General features: G+C 44.3%; 1 protein-coding gene across 1 annotated transcript; it reads left to right on the plus strand.

Annotated features, from left to right (window-relative positions):
* Positions 1 to 5839: 5839 nt before the first annotated feature.
* On the plus strand, positions 5840 to 26372 carry LOC139384009 (pancreatic secretory granule membrane major glycoprotein GP2-like). The gene is made up of 9 exons (XM_071128636.1): positions 5840 to 6079; positions 6745 to 6887; positions 7116 to 7220; positions 16170 to 16330; positions 16667 to 16802; positions 22771 to 22865; positions 24146 to 24311; positions 24594 to 24708; positions 26011 to 26372. Exons 1-9 carry the CDS (start codon positions 5992 to 5994, stop codon positions 26184 to 26186), a joined length of 1185 nt encoding a protein of 394 aa, XP_070984737.1. The 5' UTR covers positions 5840 to 5991; the 3' UTR covers positions 26187 to 26372.
* The last annotated feature ends 260 nt before the right edge of the window (positions 26373 to 26632 follow it).

Below are 26632 nucleotides of genomic sequence, written 5' to 3' on the forward strand. Positions count from 1 at the left end.
TGCAGATTCCATCAAGGTTTTCATCCAGAATGGTCTACGACTGATTGTTGTCCTATGGACAGAGTCTCCCACCTCAGCTGTAGATCTCTGCAGTTCATCCAGAGTGATCATGGGCCTCTTGGCTGCATCTCTGATCAGTCTTCTCCTTGTATGAGCTGAAAGTTTAGAGGGACGGCCAGGTCTTGGTAGATTTGCAGTGGTCTGATACTCCTTCCATTTCAATATTATCGCTTGCACAGTGCTCCTTGGGATGTTTAAAGCTTGGGAAATCTTTTTGTATCCAAATCCGGCTTTAAACTTCTTCACAACAGTGTCTTGGACCTGCCTGGTGTGTTCCTTGTTCTTCATGATGCTCTCTGCGCTTTTAACGGACCTCTGAGACTATCACAGTGCAGGTGCATTTATACGGAGACTTGATTACACACAGGTGGATTGTATTTATCATCATTAGTCATTTAGGTCAACATTGGATCATTCAGAGATCCTCACTGAACTTCTGGAGAGAGTTTGCTGCACTGAAAGTAAAGGGGCTGAATAATTTTGCACGCCTAATTTTTCAGTTTTTGATTTGTTAAAAAAGTTTGAAATATCCAATAAATGTCGTTCCACTTCATGATTGTGTCCCACTTGTTGTTGATTCTTCACAAAAAAATACAGTTTTATATCTTTATGTTTGAAGCCTGAAATGTGGCAAAAGGTCGCAAAGTTCAAGGGGGCCGAATACTTTCGCAAGGCACTGTATATATTTAGTTTCCTTTTTTTCCAAACAGTCCATTTATATTTTCCAACGGGGCTATTAATTTGGGTGAGTTTTTTTTTCCTCACCTGAGTAGCCTCGTTTCACTGCCCAATGTCACGATTGTTGTTTGAAGGATGGTCGGACCAAGGCGCATCGTGCATAGAGTTCCACATGTTCATTAGATGAAACTCACAGAAAACAATAAGGCAGAAAAATAAACCGTGAAGCCAATGTAGCACTCGCAGGCAACTGTACATAGATAAGATCCCACAAAACAACTGTGGGAAAAGGCTCCACCATCAGGGGCTACAGATGTCCACCATGCTTCCCCAGTAGGGGCTACAGATGTCCACCATGCTTCCCCAGCAGGGGCTACAGATGTCCACCATGCTTCCCCAGCAGGGGCTACAGATGTCCACCATGCTTCCCCATCAGGGGCTACAGATGTCCACCATGCTTCCCCAGCAGGGGCTACAGATGTCCACCATGAGAGGCTACAGTTGTCCACCATGCTTCCCCATCAGGGGCTACAGATGTCCACCATGAGGGGCTACAGATGTCCACCATGCTTCCCCATCAGGGGCTACAGATGTCCACCATGAGGGGCTACAGATGTCCACCATGCTTCCCCATCAGGGGCTACAGATGTCCACCATGCTTCCCCATCAGGGGCTACAGATGTCCACCATGAGGGGCTACAGATGTCCACCATGCTGCCCCATTAGGGGCTACAGATGTCCACCATGCTGTCCCATCAGGGGCTACAGATGTTCACCATGCTGCCCCATCAGGGGCTACAGATGTCCACCATGCTTCCCCATCAGGGCTGCAGATGTCGTCCATGCTTCCCCATCAGGGCTACAGATGTCCACCATGCTGCCCCATCAGGGCTACAGATGTCCACCATGCTTCCCCATCAGGGGCTACAGATGTCCACCATCAGGGGCTACAGATGTCCACCATGCTGCCCCATCAGGTGCTACAGATGTCCACCATGCTTCCCCAGTAGGTGCTACAGATTTCCACCATGCTTCCCCAGTAGGGGCTACAGATGTCCAACATGCTTCCCCAGTAGGGGCTACAGATGTCCACCATGAGGGGCTACAGATGTCCACCATGCTTCCCCAGTAGGGGCTACAGATGTCCACCATGCTGCCCCAGTAGGGGCTACAGATGTCCACCATGCTTCCCCAGTAGGGGCTACAGATGTCCACCATGCTGCCCCAGTAGGAGCTACAGATGTCCACCATGCTTCCCCAGTAGGGGCTACAGATGTCCACCATGCTTCCCCAGTAGGAGCTACAGATGTCCACCATGCTTTCCCAGTAGGGGCTACAGATGTCCACCATGCTTCCCCAGTAGGGGCTACAGATGTCCACCATGCTTCCCCAGTAGGGGCTACAGATGTCCACCATGCTTCCCCAGTAGGGGCTACAGATGTCCACCATGAGGGGCTACAGATGTCCACCATGCTTCCCCAGTAGGGGCTACAGATGTCCACCATGCTTCCCCAGTAGGGGCTACAGATGTCCACCATGCTTCCACAGTAGGGGATACAGATGTCCACCATGCTTCCCCAGTAGGGTCTACAGATGTCCACCATGAGGGGCTACAGATGTCCACCGTGCTTCCCCAGTAGGGGCTACAGATGTCCACCGTGCTTCCCCATCAGGGGCTACAGATGTCCACCATGAGGGGCTACAGATGTCCACCATGCTTCCCCAGTAGCGGCTACAGATGTCCACCATGCTTCCCCAGTAGGGGCTACAGATGTCCACCATGCTTCCCCAGTAGGGGCTACAGATGTCCACCATGCTTCCCCAGTAGGGGCTACAGATGTCCACCATGCTTCCCCAGTAGGGGCTACCACCACAGTGGATGGACACCACCACAGACGAGGCTGTTGTGCCGATAAGCATGCTCAAAGCTCAGTTCACAGTGCATCCAGCTCGTAGACCAAGTCTTTCATTGATAGTAAACTCTCCCCTTTTTACGTAGCTATTCCAATTAAAAATAACAAAAATTGAAATAGCAAGCAAAGTAGCACTTTGTAAGCAAAGTATCACTTTGTAAGCAAAGTATCACTTTGTAAGTAAAGTATCACTTTGTGTCTTTTAAACTACTTGAAGCAAAATTGTATTCGGTCCCGTTAGATCGGTCTGTCTGGTACAGAATAGGGGAGGTTTTTAAATGGGTTTATATGCTGTGTGTTGCTCTTCCTTCGACACTCAGCTTCCATCTCATTCCGGTGAGGAACTGCTTGTATGATTCCATTTAATAAATTGCATTGAAATATTGTGATGTTTTACCTCTCTGTATTCCCCACTGCTCAAAATACACCTTACAGTAGATCATGTATTATCAATTTGATTTCAGAAAATGCCTACAGAACAAGCATCATTATCAGCATCATGGATCTGAATCAACTCCAACCGAAGAAAAAAACATAAACCAGAAAAAAAGACTGCTCATGACCTATCCAGATATGAGATAACATGACATCATGACCTATCCAGATATGAGATAACATGACATCATGACCTATCCAGATATGAGATAACATGACATCATGACCTATCCAGATATGAGATAACATGACATCATGACCTATCCAGATATGAGATAACATGACATCATGGCCTATCCAGATATGAGATAACATGACATCATGACCTATCCAGATATGAGATAACATGACATCATGACCTATCCAGATATGAGATAACATGACATCATGACCTATCCAGATATGAGATAACATGACATCATGACCTATCCAGATATGAGATAACATGACATCATGACCTATCCAGATATGAGATAACATGACATCATGACCTATCCAGATATGAGATAACATGACATCATGACCTATCCAGATATGAGATAACATGACATCATGACCTATCCAGATATGAGATAACATGACATCATGACCTATCCAGATATGAGATAACATGACATCATGACCTATCCAGATATGAGATAACATGACATCATGACCTATCCAGATATGAGATAACATGACATCATGACCTATCCAGATATGAGATAACATGACATCATGACCTATCCAGATATGAGATAACATGACATCATGACCTATCCAGATATAAGATAACATGACATCATGACCTATCCAGATATGAGATAACATGACATCATGACCTATCCAGATATGAGATAACATGACATCATGACCTATCCAGATATGAGATAACATGACATCATGACCTATCCAGATATGAGATAACATGACATCATGACCTATCCAGATATGAGATAACATGACATCATGACCTATCCAGATATGAGATAACATGACATCATGACCTATCCAGATATGAGATAACATGACATCATGACCTATCCAGATATAAGATAACATGACATCATGACCTATCCAGATATGGGATAACATGACATCATGACCTATCCAGATATAAGATAACATGACATCATGACATCCTTCATCAAATGTTGATATTCTGATGAGGGAAACATTCCAGAGGATGTAATCACTGTGTTGATTGGTTGAGGTATTCCATCCCTTTTTCAAGAATAAAAGGCTGTCATAGGAGAGTTGTTTGTTAATCTGTTTTGAACCTGCTACTTTTGTATTATTACATGACATTCACGTCAAACTCAGTTGTTAATGGCCTCGTTGAGGGCGTTGTAAAAGTTTGCAGGAAGGAAGCTGTTGTCCTTTACATCACACAGTAAGTGGATTTTGTGAGTTTTGGGGGAATCTCATCCGTTGAGAGGATCCATTGAAGCTGGTTGTCTGGTGGTATAATGACAGACAATCACAGTCAAACTGTTCAGCTAGTCTTATTTGCAAAAAAAACCCGAACATGTTTTTTATGTCCGTAAAATGTAGGTTGAAAAATCAACTCGTAAAAAGTTAAATTCCCAACGAAAAAAAATGGTACAATTGTCTTAAAATGTTCCTCATGTTCTAGCTTGCTTTCCAGTGCTCCTTGTCTGTTACAGCCAGCACACACACGCACACACGCACGCACACACACACACACACACACACACACACACAGTTAGAGCATTGGCAGTGTCAGTGAACTGCCCTTGACTCGTTGGCAGGCCTTCTTTTCATCTCACCTCGTGTATCCCAAATGGCACCTTATTCCCTATATAGTGGATTACGTATTACTGGAGCCCTATGTGTGCCCTGGTCGATAGTAGTGCACTATATAGGGAATAGGGTGCCCTTTGGGACGTAGCCATTGACTGGGGTTCCCGCACCAGTAAAGATTTCACAATGGCCTTTAAAAGTGTATGTAGAAAAGACGGCAGACAAAAGAGCAGTACCACCCATGCACTATTGCCCCTGTTCACATGTTAATGAGTCTGCTTGTTGATGTGTGTAGTAAGACGACGTAGTTACGTAGTTGTAAGATGTTTACTAAGAGTGCATCTCCGGCAATGGCCTAGTTGTATGGGTGCAGCCCAAGTGGCACAATTTTTCCTACGTAGTAGTGTGCTACTTTTGACAAATAGTAGTGCACTATATTGGGATGAGGGTGCCATTTGCGATGCAGACTTATGTGTGTTACCTCGGACTACTACCTACAGCCTCGGTTTCCCCCTATGTATATGTGTAACCTCGTTGTTGGTGGGGACATCGTTCAGGCTGGGTTTTTAAAAAGATCCATTGCAGCTGTTTTTAATCTCAATATCAGACAATTAAGTGTCCTACTCTGATTGTTTTTCAATTCAAATTGTCAAAAATAAACAAAAATGATCTGTTATTGGCAGAGAGGATTAGAACTCTTTCTTATTGGTCTATTAAATATTACCACGTGGTGATGTCACTGTGGAAGGCCAAAACTCCCTCCCACCAAAAGTGGCTGAAATTTCAGGCAGCCTTTTCAAACAGCTCTTACACTAAATGTGCATTATCATCATTTTCAAAATGTCACAGCGTTATTCCAATCGCAAAGTGTGGAAATACATATAAAATACAGGGAAATCTTGTTTTTGACTGCACTAGGCCTTTAAGGTCTGAAGAGAGGGAAGAAAGGAGGGAGGCTGGGTCCCAGTCCTTGTTCATTAGAGCTATGTTTGGAGGGCTGCACTGAGAGGGCGGACTTACATCTGAACCTGACAGCTACACTGTGGTGAATAGCTCAAAAGATTCAAAAATCTGGGAGAAAGTGCCAAGAAGACAGGAGTCTAAGGTTGCGAGTGTCTGACAGTAGATAAGCCAAAGAGCGAGAGAGAGAGAAACTTTGAAGATGACACCTGCCAGTTTGGTGTTAGGCTGGTTCCTGCTCGCTGTGAGGACAGTCAACTCTGCTGTGTATCTGGACCCTGAGGAAGAGGGTGAGTTCAGTTCACTTCAACACCACTGGGATCCAACTACTTCAGGGTTGCTATAATCCCGTTCTTTCCCCCAGAAAATCCAGTTGCAGGATTTCTGGAATAAGCAGGGAATACGCCGAGAGAATCCTCCAAGCTGGAATTCTCTTCAACCAAGCTTTTTGATAAACAAATTAATTTTGGGGAAGTTTTCAGGAATTTTGCAACCCTATTCGTGAACAAATGTCAAGTTGAACATCTGTTTTTGTAACTGTTTGTTGATGTGGGCTAAATGTTTGATGGGTCTTTTTCAACAATAAGAACCTGTTAAAATCTAGAGATCACATGTATTACAGAAGTATACCAGAAGCAGCATGTTGTCACAGGGGAAACTGTTTGGAGTTTGTGATGGAACATGTAGGAGAATGGAATCTATAGATTTAACCTTGCTGTAACAATACTGATATTGTCACATACTGTGTAGCATAGAACATTCTTATAATAATGGTATAGGTGCACATACTGATGTACAATGTAATACCTTTAAAACTCCATTTACCAGATTTAATGCCATCTCATTTTAAGTTATGATATTTCACATGTGATTTCATGTTCTGTGATTTCATGTGATGTGATTTAATTTGATCTAATTTCTTGTTCTGTGATTTGTTATCTGATTTTCATGTCAGGGTCAGGGGGACAGGATGTATTTGTAGTACCTCTGACTCCTTCCTCTCGCCTCTCGCTGAATGAAACTGTCCTCTGCACCAATGACCTGATGAAGGTGGTCATTCCCAGTGCCTTCTTCCTCAACAAAGAGCCACCTGTTTATGTAAGTTCTGTTTCACCTAGAATTAATATTTCTTTATAATACCATTTACTTACCATTAATCTACTGTTAAATGTGGTATTATAGATTACTGCCTGTGTGCTGTGATGTGCTGTGTCATATTGTGCAACATCTTGCTCTAGTAATCTCAGCACCCAAAACCAAATCACCTTTTTAATATTAGGCTGTCACGTGGGTCTACTGCAACTCTCTAGTAATCCCCTCTCTTAGGTCTGGGATTTGCACCTAAATGACCCGGAATGCCGTGGTGTTGAGGTTGGAGATGACTATGTCTTCAGCATCAAGACTAATCTCTCTGACTGTGGGACGATCATGGTGAGACTGTGTTTTTCCCTTTGGACATGCCCTTTCATTCCAGGGGCATTGCAATTCTGTAACGATTGCTTTGGAAGATTTACTTGTGCACGCCAACTATGAAGGATTTAAATCCGTAAAGTAAACAAAGTAGTAACCTTTGTCATTCAGAGCTACCCAGATAAAGTAGAAAGACATTAGTGCCAGGAACATAGAGATAAACTACAGTTGGGATTCCTTTCACCAATCACATAAAATCCCCATCACAGTAAATTACCTAATTTTACGATGCACTTCTGTTTTACTGAGCTCTGGCCTCCTGTCTGGTGTAGTTTTGTAGATCCTCCCAGCACTAGTTCGTGTGAGCTAAATAGGAGTTTGGATAGACGCAATGCTCAAAATGACTAGCATTAATAACACCTCTTGTTTTCCTTTATAAGTTACATTTACACTCACTGGCCAGTTCATTAGGTACAGCCATCTAGTACCAGATCAGATCCCCCTTTGTCTCCAGAACAGACTGAATTTTTCAAGGCATGGATTCTACAAGGTTTCGGAAATATTACACAGGGATGATGGTCCATGCTGACGTGATGGCATCATGCAGTTGCTGCAGATTGGACTGAGGTACATTCATGCTGCAAACAGCCCGTTCCATCTCATCCCGAAGGTGCTCTATTGGGTTCGGTTAGCAACAATGTTCAGATAGCAACAATGTTCAGATATGCTGTGGTGTTCAATCGTTGCTCAATTGGTATCAAGGGACCTAACGTGTTCCAGGAAACATTCCCCACACCGGTACACCACTGCCACCAGCCTCTTCTGTTGTCACCAGGCAGGATGAGTCCATGGTCTCATGCTGCTTATGCCAAATCCTGACTCTGCCATCAGCATGACGCAACAGGAACTGGGATCCAGTGTTGGAGATTGCTTGCCCACTGGAGCGGCGTCTTCCTGTTTCAGCTGTTTGAGGGAAACCCGGACTGGCCGTCTGCTACAATAGCCCTTCCTTTATAAGGACAGACGAGTTGTGCGTTCCAAGATGCCGTTCTGCACACCACTGTTGTACTACACCATTATTTGTCTGTTTGTGGCCAGCCTGTTAGCTTGCATAACTCTTGCCATTTTCCTTCGACCTCTCGTCAACGAGTTGCTGCTGACTGGATGTTTTGTGTTTGTCTCACCATTTTCTGTAAACCATAGACACTGTCGTGCGTGAAAAGCCCAGAAGGCCGGCCTTCTGAGATACTGGATCCTGCACGCCTGTCACCAACAATCATATCACGCTCAAAGTCGTTTAGGTCACTCGTTTTGCCCTCTCTAATGTTCAGTTGAACAATAGCTTAATGACTCGATGCCTTTCTGGCTGCTTTATATAACAAGTCGCCTGACTCACTGTCTGTAAGAGCAGACCATTTTTGTAAATGGGCTGGTGTACCTAATAAACAGGCCGGTGAGTGTAGACCTCAGCTTCCTGCACTGTAATAATCTTGTAATCTGTAGAACGAGAGAGGGAGAGACACAGAGAGAGAGAGAGAGAGAGAGAGAGTAAGAGAGTGAGACAGAGAAAGGAAAGAGAGAGATAAGTAGCCTATATAAAAATAGGGAGTGTTGTTCCTCCCAAGAGCTTCTAGACTTTATTCAAAGCAGCAAGGAGGGGTGGGAGCTTAAAGCTCTAAATTATCAGGGTTGACACAGAAATGAGGAGTGTGTTTTCAGACCTGCTGAATAGCCAGACAATAAATCTTTTTTTTTTTGTGTAAGATTTTATTTAGGTTTTTAGACAATAGACAAGGACAATAGACAATTTAACAATTCACAGACACGGATCCACTAAACTAGACATGACGTTGGCTGGGATTTAACGCCTTCAACCTTCAACAGGAAGAAAAAAAGACAAATAAATTTCAACAAACATTAATGACATCATCTTTGCTCAGACCTGTTCCCACAGTGTCGACAGCTATGTTGTTTGTTCTCATAATAACACACTGTTTTCACTTTTCACCCGTTGGTTATTTCTAGTGCTTTAATTGCATGGCACACCTCTTCAAATTGTTCTATTTAGTTTATTTCTGTAGCCCGCATTTTTTTTCAATAATACTGCATTTGATTCATCCAATGTCTTAACGATGGAGGATCTGATCATTCCATTTACATCTGATCATTCCATTTACATCTGATCATTCCATTTACATCTGATCATTCCATTTACTTCTGATCATTCCATTTACATCTGATCATTACATTTACATCTGATCATTACATTTGAAAATGTCTACATTGGTCACTCCAAATTGCTTTTTAATTTAAATAATTTTATATCACCCAATAAGTAATTTATGGTTTCTATACCTTTAGTTTTCCATGTGGGCCAATTTATTGGTGAATTCTGAAAAGCTATCCAAGGATTTTTCCATAGGGGTGTGTTTTTAGGGAGTGATATTGGTTCTTGTAGAATCCATTGAATTCTTAACTATGTTATTAGCTCCATCCTTTCAAAATAGACACATTAAAAGATTATGGGGATGAAAATGAGCATCTTCAATATGCAGACTGCCCATTGTTCCTCTTTTGTGCATTTAACAATATGTCGCAAGTACTGTATACAATTCCAAGGTTAAAATCCCCCTCCGAGATTTCCTTTTCCATTGGCCCACTTTATATTCCCGCCACTTATAATCCCTCCCAGCCCGGTCTCATACAGTGGCAGCAGTACCACAGCTCTTTTAACTTTGGTGTGCTTTAAATTTGTACTTAAGACCATGAGTGTCAATGTGATGCTTGCTTAGAATGCACAGAGGCATTTCTTGTAAAGCGAACGGAATGTCAACACAGTTTTGTAGGGGGGGGGGGACTCTCCCTCTCTCTCTACCCTCGCAGTTGTTTTACAAGGCTCCAGCCCTAGTGAAAGTAGTAAGCCTGCTTTGCATTTGGGATTAGAAGATGTTTGGGAAACGAAGGGAATACCTCTGTCTGTACCTCTCTGAGGTACAGACAGGATGGGAGAGGTACAGACAGGACTGGAGAGGTACAGACAGGACCAGATAGGTACAGAAAGGACGGAAGAGATACAGACAGGACCAGAGAGGTACAGACAGGAGGAGAGAGGTACAGACAGGAGGGGAGAGGTACAGACAGGAGGGGAGAGGTACAGACAGGACCAGAGAGGTACAGACAGGAGGGGAGAGGTACAGACAGGAGGGGAGAGGTACAGACAGGACCGGAGAGGTACAGACAGGAGGGGAGAGGTACAGACAGGAGGGGAGAGGTACAGACAGGACCTGAGAGGTACAGACAGGAGGGGAGAGGTACAGACAGGACCAGAGAGGTACAGACAGGACCGGAGAGGTACAGACAGGAGGGGAGAGGTACAGACAGGAGGGGAGAGGTACAGACAGGACCGGAGAGGTACAGACAGGAGGGGAGTGGTACAGACAGGAGGGGAGAGGTACAGACAGGATGGGAGTGGTACAGACAGGAGGGGAGAGGTACAGACAGGAGGGGAGAGGTACAGACAGGAGGGGAGAGGTACAGACAGGAGGGGAGAGGTACAGACAGGAGGGGAGAGGTACAGACAGGATGGGAGAGGTACAGACAGGACCAGAGAGGTACAGACAGGAGGGGAGAGGTACAGACATGAGGGGAGAGGTACAGACAGGACCAGAGAGGTACAGACAGGAGGGGAGAGGTACAGACATGAGGGGAGAGGTACAGACAGGAGGGAAGAGGTACAGACAGGAGGGGAGAGGTACAGACAGGAGGGGAGAGGTACAGACAGGACCAGAGAGGTACAGACAGGATGGGAGAGGTACAGACAGGACTGGAGAGGTACAGACAGGACCAGAGAGGTACAGACAGGACGGAAGAGATACAGACAGGACGGGAGAGGTACAGACAGGACCAGAGAGGTACAGACAGGACCAGAGAGGTACAGACAGGAGGAGAGAGGTACAGACAGGAGGGGAGAGGTACAGACAGGAGGGGAGAGGTACAGACAGGACCAGAGAGGTACAGACAGGAGGGGAGAGGTACAGACAGGACCGGAGAGGTACAGACAGGAGGGGAGAGGTACAGACAGGAGGGGAGAGGTACAGACAGGACCGGAGAGGTACAGACAGGAGGGGAGAGGTACAGACAGGACCAGAGAGGTACAGACAGGACCGGAGAGGTACAGACAGGAGGGGAGAGGTACAGACAGGAGGGGAGAGGTACAGACAGGACCGGAGAGGTACAGACAGGAGGGGAGTGGTACAGACAGGAGGGGAGAGGTACAGACAGGATGGGAGTGGTACAGACAGGAGGGGAGAGGTACAGACAGGAGGGGAGAGGTACAGACAGGACCAGAGAGGTACAGACAGGAGGGGAGAGGTACAGACAGGAGGGGAGAGGTACAGACAGGACCAGAGAGGTACAGACAGGAGGGGAGAGGTACAGACATGAGGGGAGAGGTACAGACAGGAGGGAAGAGGTACAGACAGGAGGGGAGAGGTACAGACAGGAGGGGAGAGGTACAGACAGGACCAGAGAGGTACAGACAGGATGGGAGAGGTACAGACAGGACTGGAGAGGTACAGACAGGACCAGAGAGGTACAGACAGGACGGAAGAGATACAGACAGGACGGGAGAGGTACAGACAGGACCAGAGAGGTACAGACAGGACCAGAGAGGTACAGACAGGAGGAGAGAGGTACAGACAGGAGGGGAGAGGTACAGACAGGAGGGGAGAGGTACAGACAGGACCAGAGAGGTACAGACAGGAGGGGAGAGGTACAGACAGGACCGGAGAGGTACAGACAGGAGGGGAGAGGTACAGACAGGAGGGGAGAGGTACAGACAGGACCGGAGAGGTACAGACAGGAGGGGAGAGGTACAGACAGGACCAGAGAGGTACAGACAGGACCGGAGAGGTACAGACAGGAGGGGAGAGGTACAGACAGGAGGGGAGAGGTACAGACAGGACCGGAGAGGTACAGACAGGAGGGGAGTGGTACAGACAGGAGGGGAGAGGTACAGACAGGATGGGAGTGGTACAGACAGGAGGGGAGAGGTACAGACAGGAGGGGAGAGGTACAGACAGGAGGGGAAAGGTACAGACAGGAGGGGAGAGGTACAGACAGGATGGGAGAGGTACAGACAGGACCAGAGAGGTACAGACAGGAGGGGAGAGGTACAGACATGAGGGGAGAGGTACAGACAGGAGGGAAGAGGTACAGACAGGACCAGAGAGGTACAGACAGGACCAGAGAGGTACAGACAGGAGGAGAGAGGTACAGACAGGAGGGGAGAGGTACAGACAGGAGGGGAGAGGTACAGACAGGACCAGAGAGGTACAGACAGGAGGGGAGAGGTACAGACAGGAGGGGAGAGGTACAGACAGGAGGGAAGAGGTACAGACAGGAGGGGAGAGGTACAGTGGGGGCTATATTAATACCCTGGTGTTGTTAAGTCTGGACAGTAAGGCCAAGGGTCAATTCATCCTTCTCAATGGCCGTGGGACCAGTACTCCTTTTGCCCACAACACGGATCTGAGCACAACCTTCAACACGGATCTGAACACAACCCTGTCACACCTTATCATCCAACCCCTCTTTATAGTTTCAGTAGCCGGCTACTAAACATTTCCACTGTAATAATCACACATTCTTCAGTCACAGAAAACCACAGGGTTGCTGCCTACTGGACATAGTTAGAGACTCTGTTTGGGGAAAGTGTCATCTTGGAATCCAGAACCAAATCTCTGTTTGGGGAAAGTGTCATCTTGGAACCCAGAACCAAATCTCTGTTTGGGGAAAGTGTCATCTTGGAACCCAGAACCAAACCAAAAATCAATTTGACATTTATGTTAACAGTCTTGTCACACAAGACGAAGGAAAGAGTTTGCTAAAGAAGAATGGCTTTTAATAATGTAATAATATATACCATTTAGCAGATGCTTTTATCCTAAGTGACTTACAGCATACGTGCATACAGGCATTTAGTGAATGTAGCAGGGTTTGTGATGAGAATGATGTTCATTGACTACAGCTCAGTGTTCAACACCATAGTCCCCTCCAAGCTCATCACCCTGCTTGGGACCCTGGGACTAACACCCTCCTTCTGCAACTGGATCCTGAACTTCCTGACGGACAGACCCCAGGTGGTGAGGGTAGGCAACAACACCTCCGCCACGCTGACCCTCAGGGGTGCGTGCTTAGTCCCCAACTGTACTCCCTGTTCACCAACAACTGAGTAACCGCGCACGACTCCAACACTAATGACACGATGTTGGTAGGCCTGATCACTGACGGCAATAAGAAGGCCTACAGGGAGGTCAGAGACATCGTGTATTTCTAGGACAACAACCTCTCCCTCAATGTCAGTAAGACCAAGGAGTTGATCATGGACTACAGGTGAAAGAGGGGAGAGCACGCCCTCATCCACATCGACGGGGTTGTAGTGGAGCGGGTTGAGAGCTTCAAGTTCCTTGGCGTCAACATCACTAAGAACTTAACATGGTCCACACACACCCACACAGTCGTGAAGAGGGCACGGCAGCACCACTTCCCCCTCAGGAGGCAGAAAAGAATGGGCATGGGCCTCATATCCTCAAAACATCTTGACTGGCTGCATCACAGCTTGGTATGGCAAATGCACCGCACTTGACTGCAAAGCACTACAGAGGATGGTGCGGACAGCCCAGTACATCACATGGGCCGAGCTTCCTGCCATCCAGGACCTCTATATCAGGCGGTGTCAGAGGAAGGCCCTAAAAACTCTGCTACCGTCTGGAAAATGGTACCGGAGCATCGGCTCTTGGATCAACAGGCTCCATGACAGCTTCTACCCCCAAGCCATAAGACTGCTAAATAACCAGACTGTTAGATAGTCAATTAATGGTACCCAAACAATCTTCACTGACTCTATCTTGCACTGACCGTACGCACACTCACTAGACTATACACTGAGTGTGCCAAGCATTAGGAACACTTTCTTACTGAAGAGTTGCACTCCTCCCACACATTGACCTGGTACTCCCTGTATATAGCTCCACATTGATCTGGTACTGGTACTGCCTGTATATAGCTCCACGTTGATGTGGTACTGATAATCTCTGTATATAGCTCCACATTGATCTGGTACTGGTACTCCCTGTATATAGCTGCACATTGATCTGGTACTGGTACTCTCTGTATATAGCTCCACATTGATCTGGTACTGGTACTCCCTGTATATAGCTCCACATTGATCTGGTACTGGTACTCCCTGTATATAACTCCACATTGACCTGGTACTGGTACGCCCTGTATATAGCTCCACATTGATCTGGTACTGGTACTCCCTGTATATAGCTCCACATTGATCTGGTACTGGTACTCCCTGTATATAGCTCCACATTGATCTGGTACTCCCTGTATATAGCTCCACATTGATCTGGTACTGGTACTCTCTGTATATAGCTCCACATTGATCTGGTACTGGTACTCCCTGTATATAGCTCCACATTGATCTGGTACTGGTACTCCCTGTATATAGCTCCACATTGATCTGGTACTCTCTGTATATAGCTCCACATTGATGTGGTACTCTCTGTATATAGCTCCACATTGATCTGGTACTGGTACTCCCTGTATATAGCTCCACATTGATCTGGTACTGGTACTCTCTGTATATAGCTCCACATTGATCTGGTACTGGTACTCCCTGTATATAACTCCACATTGATGTGGTACTGGTACTCCCTGTATATAGCTCCACATTGATCTGGTACTGGTACTTCCTGTATATAACTCCACATTGATCTGGTACAGGTACTCTCTGTATATAGCTCCACGTTGATCTGGTACTGGTACTTCCTGTATATAACTCCACATTGACCTGGTACTTCCTGTATATAACTCCACATTGACCTGGTACTGGTACTCCCTGTATATAACTCCACATTGACCTGGTACTGGTACTTCCTGTATATAACTCCACATTGACCTGGTACTGGTACTCCCTGTATATAACTCCACATTGACCTGGTACTCCCTGTATATAACTCCACATTGATCTGGTACTGGTACTTCCTGTATATAACTCCACATTGACCTGGTACTCCCTGTATATAACTCCACATTGACCTGGTACTTCCTGTATATAGCTCCACATTGACCTGGTACTCCCTGTATATAACTCCACATTTATGTGGTACTGGTACTCTCTGTATATAGCTCCACATTGATCTGGTACTGGTACTCCCTGTATATAACTCCACATTGACCTGGTACTTCCTGTATATAGCTCCACATTGACCTGGTACTCCCTGTATATAACTCCACATTGACCTGGTACTTCCTGTATATAGCTCCATTCTTGTGTGTTGTATTTTATTACTATTTGCAGCCCTTTCCTGTAGTCAAATGACCTCGTGGACTCATGGGTGGAATGTATATTTTTCATAATTTCATAAATAGTAAACATTATTTGAAGAAAAACCTCAGAAAATCTGGTGTTTCTATGTCAAGCCGTTTTGCTATATTTCAGTCTTGTGTGATGTATATAAAGTGTAATATTGGGATGCAAACTAAAAAATGAATATATTTCAACTCTATATCTGACATGGTACAGCTGCCTTCTTTTTTTAAAGCCCATAACCATGTGTGTGAGGTGTATACTCTTGTTTCAAAGTAGATTTGTTAAAAACTACCAAGAAACACTCTGTGTGACCCTGATTTAGCCCACTGCTGTAAAAAGTTAAACTGTGCGTCTTTGGGAAGGTCTTGTAAGCAAGCATTGATGGTAAGGTTGTATTCAAATTGTATTTTATTTGTGTTGTGTGCGTCATGGTCATCAATCTCCAGTCACTTCCTAAGTGACTCATTTAGCTGTGGAATAATGTACCAAGCCAGCCAGTACATCACGTTTGTCTGACTGATAGACTTATAGGTCTGCCCTCATAATCTTCATGTTTCCTTGACGCTGTTGTTTTTCTGACGTCCTTCTAGGCATCAGATGATACACACATTATGTTCATAAACACCATACGCAACAACGATTTGGATGTCGTCACAAGGAACTACATCAACATCACGTTCGTCTGCCGTTACCCGATAAACTACATGGTCCAGCAGCCCAATGGGGAAAACGTGATCAGAGTGGATGTCAAGTAAGATATCTAGCTAAGGTTGAGGGAAAAAAAATCACATTTGGTAATAGATTTACATTACGAGTTCACTAACACATAATTTACGATTGTTCACACAGTCTCAATTGACCAAAGCATCTTATCTAAAAGAGGACGTTTATGTTCTATATGGTGCTCCATATATATATGGTGCTCCAACCACCTTTAAGATCTCTGTTGGACGATTCTAACATCCACTTAAGTCGAATTTTTCACTTTAGTCATTCGTGTCAAAAATGTGACTTTAGTGGGAATTAGGATTCTCCCTCTAACTGTAACTCGAGCACTGCAACTATACATCTATACTATTCTCTCCAGGACCATCACTCTGAACACAGAAGATGGGAACTTCTCTGTGTCCATGCTGCTTTATAAAGACGAAGACTTTGAGGACAAGTGGACCACTGTTCCCTCCCTGACCCTGGACGACAACATCTACGTTAAAGTGTCAATGGTAAAGATCACCCATGTCATTATCTTTCTGTTTGATTCAGTGTCATGTACTGTATCTGTCATCTGTTGTATGTTGCAACCACACTCTGCACCGTCACACGGTCTTCTTAGGCATGGTGTTGTTGAAATATGAAATCAGAGCTGATCTTGTAAAGATAACTAGCCTAACTAAATATCTGCTGGTTACTCGAAGTACCAACAAATATGGTACCGAATTTGAATGATTCATAACAGACCCTATAATCTGTAGAAGCTTACTGTGTCTGAGCCGTTTGTGCTTCTTGCTGGATAATGATAAGCACCTTTAGTGAATGTTGAGCTGAATGACCAGTCTTTGGCCCTGACCATAGACAGAGCATGCGTTCCAAATGGCATCCTATTCCCTATATAGTGCATGACTTTTGACCAGGGCACATCGGCTACTACATAGGGAATAGGGTACCGTTTGGGATATAACCCCAGTCTTTGGCCCTGACCATACATATGCAGTACTTGTCACGTAGGGCGTCGCCGGCAGGTAGCTTAGTGGTTACGAGACTTTGGGCTAGTAACCGAATGGTCGCTGGTTCGAATCCCCGAGCAGCCTAGGTGAACATTTGTTGTTGTGCCTTTGAGCAAGGAACTTAACCCTAATTGCTCCTGTAAGTCACTCTGGATAAGAGCGTCTCATAATTACTCAAATGTAAAATGAAGATTATATTGACACTAGACCTTGTGGGCAGCTAATCAACTACTCAGTCTGTGACAGACTAAACAGTAATGTGAGTGCTGCTCCTCTTGATCCTCTCTACTCTCTGTTGTTATCACTGTTCTGACCCCCTGCCTCTCTGTTGTTATCACAGGCTGTTATCACTGCTCTGACCCCCTGCCTCTCTGTTGTTATCACTGCTCTGACCCCCTGCCTCTCTGTTGTTATTACAGGCTGTTATCACTGTTCTGACCCCCTGCCTCTATCACTTCTCTGACCCCCTGCCTCTATCACTGCTCTGACCCCTTGCCTCTATCGCTGCTCTGACCCCTGCCTCTATCACTGCTCTGACCCCTTGCCTCTATCGCTGCTCTGACCTCCTGCCTCTATCACTGCTCTGACCCTCTGCCTCTCTGTTGTTATTACAGGCTGTTATCACTGTTCTGACCCCCTGCCTCTATCACTGCTCTGACCCCCTGCCTCTATCACTGCTCTGACCCCTTGCCTCTATCGCTGCTCTGACCTCCTGCCTCTATCACTGCTCTGACCCTCTGCCTCTCTGTTGTTATTACAGGCTGTTATCACTGTTCTGACCCCCTGCCTCTATCACTGCTCTGACCCCCTGCCTCTATCACTGCTCTGACCCCCTGCCTCTATCACTGCTCTGACCCCTTGCCTCTATCACTGCTCTGACCCCCTGCCTCTCTGTTGTTATTACAGGCTGTTATCACTGCTCTGACCCCCTGCCTCTCTGTTGTTATCACTGTTCTGACCCCTGCCTCTCTGTTGTTATTACAGGCTGTTATCACTGCTCTGACCCCCTGCCTCTATCACTGCTCCGACCACCTGCCTCTCTGTTGTTATGACTGTTCTGACCCCTGCCTCTCTGTTATTATTACAGGATGTTATCACTGCTCTGACCCCCTGTCTCTATCACAGCTCTGACCCCCTGCCTCTCTGTTGTTATTACAGGCTGTTATCACTGCTCTGACCCACTGTCTCTATCACTGTTCTGACCACCTGCCTCTCTGCTGTTATCACAGTCTGCTATCACTTCTCTGACCCCCTGTCTCTATCACTGCTCTGACCCACTGTCTCTATCACTGTTCTGACCACCTGCCTCTCTGCTGTTATCACAGTCTGCTATCACTTCTCTGACCCCCTGCCTCTATCACTGCTCTGACCCCCTGCCTCTATCACTGTTCTGACCCCCTGCCTCTATCACTTCTCTGACCCCTGCCTCTCTGTTGTTATCACAGTCTGCTATCACTTCTCTGACCCCCTGCCTCTATCACTGCTCTGCATACTAACTACAACTTGGACTCTAGTTCTCTCGCTCTCTATTTCTCCCCACAGTATCTCTATCCTCACTCAATTCAATTCAATGCAAAGGGCTTTATTGGCATGGGAAACATGTTTATATTGCCAAAGGAAGTGAAATAGATAATAAACTGATGAAATTATCAGAAATGAACAGTAAACCTTACACTCACAAAATGTTCAAAATAATAGAGACATTTCAAATGCTATGGCCATGTACAGTGTTTTAACAGTGTGCAAATAGTTGAAGTATAAAAGGGGACAGACGTTTTGATCAAGAGAGACCTTAAGAAAATATGTAAATTTTCTCTAACACTAAGCATACAAATATGTATTTTACACTTATAAGGAAGGTGAAATCTTACACTTTGTTATTTTATAATTTGATTGTGCTGTATTTAGAAAGCATATCAGTCATCCAACTTATTCATACAGTTTTGTTGAATAAGAAATCCATAATGTTTTCATATTTGTAGCATATTTGTACTGTGTACTTGAGCTTGTGTCCTTAAAAGTGACAACACCTCAGCAATGTATAACTATTTTTTACCAGAAAGATTTGAACCTTTCTTTGAGTATGCCGCATTACTAGTTATTGTTTATGGCCCTCTCATGATGAAGAATTACTTTTGGGGATTACGTAGATGACATTTACACTGGATTTAACAAGTGACATCAATGAGGGATCATAGCCTTCACCTGGATTCGCCTGGTCAGTCTATGTCATGGAAAGAGTAGGTGTTCTTAATAAACCAATTACTCTAGTGGGCACATTTGGGCAGTCTTGACACAACATTTTGAACAGATATGCAATGGTTCATTGGATCAGTCTAAAACTTTGCACATACACTGCTGCCATCTAGTGCCTGGGCTGGAATAATACAATGGGGCCTTTCTCTTGCATTTCAAAGATGATGGTACAAAAAAATATGGATGTTTTTTTATTTGTATAATCTTTTACCAGATCTAATGTGTTATATTCTCCTACATTCATTTCACATTGCCACAAACTTCAAAGTGTTTAATTTCAAATGGTATCAAGAATGTGCATATCCTTGCCTCAGGTCCTGAGCTACAGGCAGTGAGATTTGAGTATGTCATTTTAGGTAAAAATTGAAAAAAAAAGGTTGGATCCTTTTGAATACTAAGTGTAGTTTGTATTTACAATGGTGTTTGTACTTCACTGGTTGTATTTACAATGGTGTTTGTTCTTCACTGGTTGTATTTACAATGGTGTTTGTTCTTCACTGGTTGTATTTACAATGGTGTTTGTTCTTCACTGGTTGTATTTACAATGGTGTTTGTTCTTCACTGGTTGTATTTACAATGGTGTTTGTTCTTCACTGGTTGTATTTACATTGGTGTTTGTTCTTCACTGGTTGTATTTACAATGGTGTTTGTTCTTCACTGGTTGTATTTACAATGGTGTTTGTTCTTCACTGGTTGTATTTACAATGGTGTTTGTTCTTCACTGGTTGTATTTACAATGGTGTTTGTTCTTCACTGGTTGTATTTACAATGGTGTTTGTTCTTCACTGGTTGTATTTACAATGGTGTTTGTTCTTCACTGGTTGTATTTACAATGGTGTTTGTTCTTCACTGGTTGTATTTACAATGGTGTTTGTTCTTCACTGGTTGTATTTACAATGGTGTTTGTTCTTCACTGGTTGTATTTACAATGGTGTTTGTTCTTCACTGGTTGCCCTTTTCATGCAGCAACAGCTCACACATCTTGCTACTGTGATGGCATCCTATGGTATTTCACCTAATATACAGTCGTGACCAAAAGTTGAGAATTACACAAATATAAATTTTCACAAAGTCTGCTGCCTCAGATTGTATGATGGCAATTTGCATATACTCCAGAATGTTATGAAGAGTGATCAGATGAATCGCAATTAATTGCAAAGTCCCTCTTTGCCATGCAAATGAACTGAATCCCCAAAAAAACATTTCCACTGCATTTCAACCCTGCCACAAAAGGAGCAGCTGACATTATGTCAGTGATTCTCTCGTTAACATAGGTGTGAGTGTTGACGAGGACAAGGCTGGAGATCACTCTGTCATGCTGACTGAGTTCGAATAACAGACTGGAAGCTTCAAAAGGAGGGTGGTGCTTGGAATCATTGTTCTTCCTCTGTCAACCATGGTTACCTGCAAGGAAACACGTGCCATCATCATTACTTTGCACAAAAAGGGCTTCACAGGCAAGGTCATTGCTGCCAGTAAGATTGCACCTAAATTAACCATTTATCGGATCATCAAGAACTTCAAGGAGAGCTGTTCAATTGTTGTGAAGAAAGCTTCAGGGCACCCAAGAAAGTCCAGCAAGCGCCAGGACCGTCTCCTAAAGTTGATTCAACTGCGGGATCGGGGCACCACCAGTACAGAGCTTGCTTAGGAATGGCAGCAGGCAGGTCTGAGTGCATCTGCACGCACAGTGAGGCGAAGACTTTTGGAGGATGGCCTGGTGTCAAAAAGGGCAGCAAAGAAGCCACTTCTCTCCAGGAAAAACATCAGGGACAGACTGATATTCTGAAAAGGTACAGGGATTGGACTGCTGAGGACTGGGGTAAAGTCATTTTCTCTGATGAATCCCCTTTCCGATTGTTTGGGGCATCCATAGAAAAGCTTGTTTAGAGAAGACAAGGTGAGCGCTACCATCAGTCCTGTGTCATGCTAACAGTAAAGCATCCTGAGACCATTCATGTGTGGGGTTGCTTCTCAGCCAAGGGAGTGGGCTCACTCACAATTTTGCCTAAGAACACAGCCATGAATAAAGAATGTTAGCAACATCTCCCAACCATCCAGGAACAGTTTGGTGATGAACAATGCCTTTTCCAGCATGATGGAGCACCTTGCCATAAGGCAAAAGTGATAACTTAGTGGCTCGGGGAACAAACATTGATATGTCGGGTCCATGGTCAGGAAACTCCCCAGACCTTAATCCCATTGAGAACTTGTGGTCAAGCCTCAAGAGGCGGGTGGACAAACAAAAACCCACAAATTCTGACAAACTCCAAGCATTGATTATGCAAGAATGGGCTGCCATCAGTGACCCAGAAGTTAATTGACAGCATGCCAGGGCAGATTGCAGAGGCCTTGAAAAAGAAGGGTCAACACTGCAAATATTGACTCTTTGCATCAACTTCATGTAATTGTCAATAAAAGCCTTTGACACTTATAAAATACTTGTAATTATACTTCACTATTCCATAGTAACATCTGACTAAAATATCTAAAGACACTGAAGCAGCTAACTTTGTGGAAATTAATATTTCTGTCATTCTCAATACTTTTGGCCACGACTGTACATTTTATTTTTCAAATTGTTTGTGGGCCTGTGTAATCTGAGGGAAATATGTCTCTCTAATATGGTCATACATTTGGCTAGGAGTGGACACATAGCCTATGTCGGCCTCTCTCAATAAGGCTCACTGAGTCTGTACATAGTCAAATCTTTCCTTAATTTTGGGTCAGTCACGGTAGTCAGGTATTTTTCCACTGTGTATTCTCTGTTTAGGGACAAATAGCATTCCAGTTTGCTTTGTTTTTTGGTTAGTCCTTTCCAATGTGTCAAGTAATTATCTTTAAGTTTTCTCATGATTTGGTTGAGTCTAATTGTGTTGCTGTTCTAGGGCTCCGTGGGGTCTGTTTGTGTTTGTAAACAGAGCCCTAGGACCAGCTTGCTGATGGGAATCTTCTCCAGGTGCATCTCTCTGTAGGTGATGGCTTTGTTATGGAAGGTTTGGGAATACTTATTTTTAGGTGGTTGTAGAATTTAACGGCTATTTTCTGGATTTTGATAATTAGCGGGTTTTGTCCTAATTCTGCTCTGCATGCATTTGTGGTGTTTTACTCTCTATCTGTTGTCCTGGTCAAAATATTGAATGACTGAGTCACCTCTTTGTGTGTGTGTGTGTCACTGACTGTAGTCCTGGTTTGTCTCGCTCTCACTTAGATACCGGCTCATCTTTTGCTGCGTGTGGAGAGATGCTGGGCTACCCCAACCAACGACCCGTACAGCAACATCCAGTACACCTTCATCAAGGACAGGTCTGTTCAAAGGGAAGTTAAACATTATATCACTTTGTATTATAAGCCCCTCTCACCACATCTCGCTTTACATTTCATTCTGTTTGATAGAATTTATAAATATGTTATGGAGGCCTATCTAAATGTATATTTTTGTAGTGTCACATTTTCAACCACACTTGACACCAGCACACAGTCCTCTGGGAATGGTGTTGTTGAAATATGAAATAAGAGCTGCTGAATTGCTTAGACAAGAGACCTGGGGATGACAACGTCAGACCCCCGTCACATGACCCTGTCTGAGGCCATATAGATTTCAGACCCCTGTCACGTGGACCAGGCCCTGTCTGATGCCGCGTTCATGTCATGTCGGAAACCCCAACATTTCCGACTTGCTTGGTAGAAAGATGATATCAGAGTTTCCCACTTGGGAAGTATCAGACTCAACCAATAGGAAGTTCTATGCAAATAACTTACGTTCATTTTAAATCTGAGGTCCCGAGTTTTTGACATGACGTGAACACTGCATCAGCCATATGCATTTCAGCTCAGCAACTGTGCATGTCGTTGACAACCAGGAGGTATGTTGTACTGTTAGCAACAGCAAGGCAATGACTTGCACAAGGACTTTTGTTCACCACTTCTGAGGAGAAAACACTTTGGAGGATCTGTCTTGTCATTCCAAGAATACTAGTGTTAATGTGTTTGCATTCCCATTATGAAAGACGGATATGTCACAATAGCAAAGTGCTCTACTCTTACATTGGTATGTGTTCAATCAAAACAAGCGACTGTAGATTATACACCAGTTTTTTTGTACCAGATGTTGGAATAGTATACTAGGAATTATAGGGAAATCCATTAAAATCCTGAGTTTTATTAACCAACACATTCTAAAATGTATGATATCTTATTCAACGGTTGCACATGCTGCCTCTGATACTGATACGATCCATTGCCTGCTTTGTCTGCCTGCTCTCTCTCTGTCTCTCTCGCTTTCTCTGTCTCTCTCTCTCTTTCTCTGTCTCTCTCTCTCTTTCTCTGGCTTTCTTTCTCTGGCTCTCTCTCTTTCTCTGGCTCTCTCTTTCTCTGGCTCTCTCTCTTTTTCTGGCCTCTCTCTGACTCCCTCTCTCTCTGACTCCCTCTCTCTCTGACTCCCTGTCTTTCTCTGGCTCTCTCTCTGGCTCTCTCTCTTTTTCTGGCTCTCTCTCTTTTTCTGGCTCCCTCTCTCTGACCCTCTCTCTCTGACTCCCTCTCTCTGGCTCTCTCTCTTTCTCTGGCTCTCTCTCGGTCTGTCTCAGCTGCCCAGTTTTGTCAAACGAACCGTTGACAGTGCTGAAGAATGGACAGGGGCCAGAGGCTATGTTCAGGATACAAATGTTCAAGTTCGTGGGCAGCTCTTACAAGGATGTGTTTCTCCACTGCAATGTTCAGATCTGTCACAACACACTTGGGGTCTGTCAGCCTGTGAGTGATCCCTCCCCCTTTCTTCATAAAGATGATGCTCACTGGCTCGTTTAAACCCTAGTTTATAGCAAGGGCCTACTGCTGTCATAAAATAGACAACAAAACACACTTATTTTATGTCTATTATTGCAATGAACTTTCATTTTGGAAAATTTAAAACAAAAAGTAAATATGGTAATTAGACTGGGTAATAATATTATAATTAAACTATATATATTTGCTTGCTGTACCTTAATATGTCTCCCTAATTACTGTCGTTGATTACTACCCTTCATTTAACAGAACTGTTCTGGTGAGGATAACAATGGGCGGATGAGAAGAGATGTCACTACGGCCCATACAGTATCTTATGGACCAATCAGGCGACGTCTGCCTGAGAGTGACCAACCCAGCCTGAGTAAGTCTCCCAATAAAGGCTCTTATTTTCCATAAACAACGTACTGTACAGTCGAGATAAAAATGTTGTGTTAGAGTGAAACAGTGAGGTACACTACCGTTCAAAAGTTTAGAAGGACAAGTACATTAGAGTGTCTAGTTTGAGAAGCAGACGCCTCACAGGGTCTCAACTGGCTGTGTCATTAAAGGGTACCCGCAAAACACCCGTCTCAACATCAACAGTGAAGAGGCGACTCGGGTATGCTGCCTTCTAGGCAGAGTTGCAAAGAAAAAGCCATATCTCAGACTGGCCAATACAAATAAAAGATTAAGATGGGCAAAAGAACACAGAGGAACTCTGCCTAGAAGTCCAGCATCCCGGAGTCGCCTCTTCACTGTTGACGTTGAGACTGGTGTTTTGTGGGTACTATTTAATGAAACTGCCAGTTGAGGACTTGTGAGGCGTCTGTTTCTCAAACTAGACACGAATGTACTTGTCCCCTTGCTCAGTTGTGCACCGGGACCTCCCACTCCTCTTTCTATTCTGGTTAGAGACAGTTTGTGCTATTCTGTGAAGGGAGTCATACAAAGCATTGTACGGGATGTTCAGTTTCTTGGCAATTTCTCACATGGAATAGCATTAATTTGTCAGAACAAGAATAGACTGACGAGTTTCAGAAGAAAGGTCTTTGTTTCTGGCCATTTTGAGCCTGTAATCGAACCCAACTAGTCTAAAGAAGGCCAGTTTTATCTGGTTCTTTAAAATCAGGACATTTTTCAGCTGTGCAAACATAATTGCAAAAATGGTTTTCTAATGATCAATTAGCCTTTTCAAATGATAAACATGGATTAGCTAACACAGCGTGCCATTGGAAAACAGGAGTGATGGTTTCTGATAACGGGCCTCTGTAGATTTTCTATGTAGATTTTCCATAAAAAAATCTGCTGTTTACAGCTACAATAATCATTTGCAACATTAACAATGTCTACACTGTATTTCTGATCAATTTTATGTTATTTTAATGGACAAAAATGTTTTGCTTTTCTTTCAAAAACAAGGACATTTCTAAGTGACCCCAAACTTTTGAACGGTAGTGTATGTTGCAGATAGAAATGCCATGATAGAGTCAACGTGATTTCTTATTCTACACGCCAGAGAGGCTTGTTTGTCCTTCATAACATATTTCTATCTGAACGTTCCAAAATGTTGTGTCCTGCTCAACACACCCCAGCTCATTTATGTTTTCCGTTTTAAAATGTTTTGCTAAGCGGTGCCCTACTGAATACGTCCCTGCATGTGCCTGACTGATCTCTTGCCCTGCAGACTCTGGAGGTGTGCCCTCGGTGGAGACCTTTGTCCTGGGAGGCCTACTTGTGTTCCTGCTGCTGTTCACTGGAGTGTTTGGGAGGCTGTGGCTGCGAACCAGGCGCTCCTACCCAACACAGGAGGCTCAGCTCACCTTGTCCAACATACACCACAACTCAGAGGTGGCCCGCTGATCTAACCCAGCAGTTCAAGCAATGAGAACTGATATGAACCGGTGCACGCAGACACATGCACACATGAACACACGTTACATTTCTGCATAAGGAAAGAGGAAAGTATGAATTGACTGTAGGTTGGGGTGTAAATAAAATCTCACTGTAGAAATTAGAGGGATTTTGAAGATGTAAATGAGAACATGTCTCTGCAAGGAGTGTTCTGTGTTGTTTTGTAGAGAAAAATAAAGGTATTTCAAAGAGCTGTTTATGGCGTTTAATTGTAATATTTCGGACCTTTTCAAGACAACATATTTTTAGTGAGATGTAATACCGTGAGGTTATTCCCCATCTATTTCAGGCGCACGTCTCCAGCCAAACTTCTCTACATGATGACGTAATCAACTAGCGCCACTTGTAGCAGCTATCCAAAGATGAGCTAGTTTGCTTTTTACAACACAGCGACT

Source organism: Oncorhynchus clarkii, chromosome 25 (genome assembly GCF_045791955.1).
Source record: "Oncorhynchus clarkii lewisi isolate Uvic-CL-2024 chromosome 25, UVic_Ocla_1.0, whole genome shotgun sequence".
NCBI classification, from domain to species: Eukaryota; Metazoa; Chordata; class Actinopteri; order Salmoniformes; family Salmonidae; genus Oncorhynchus; species Oncorhynchus clarkii.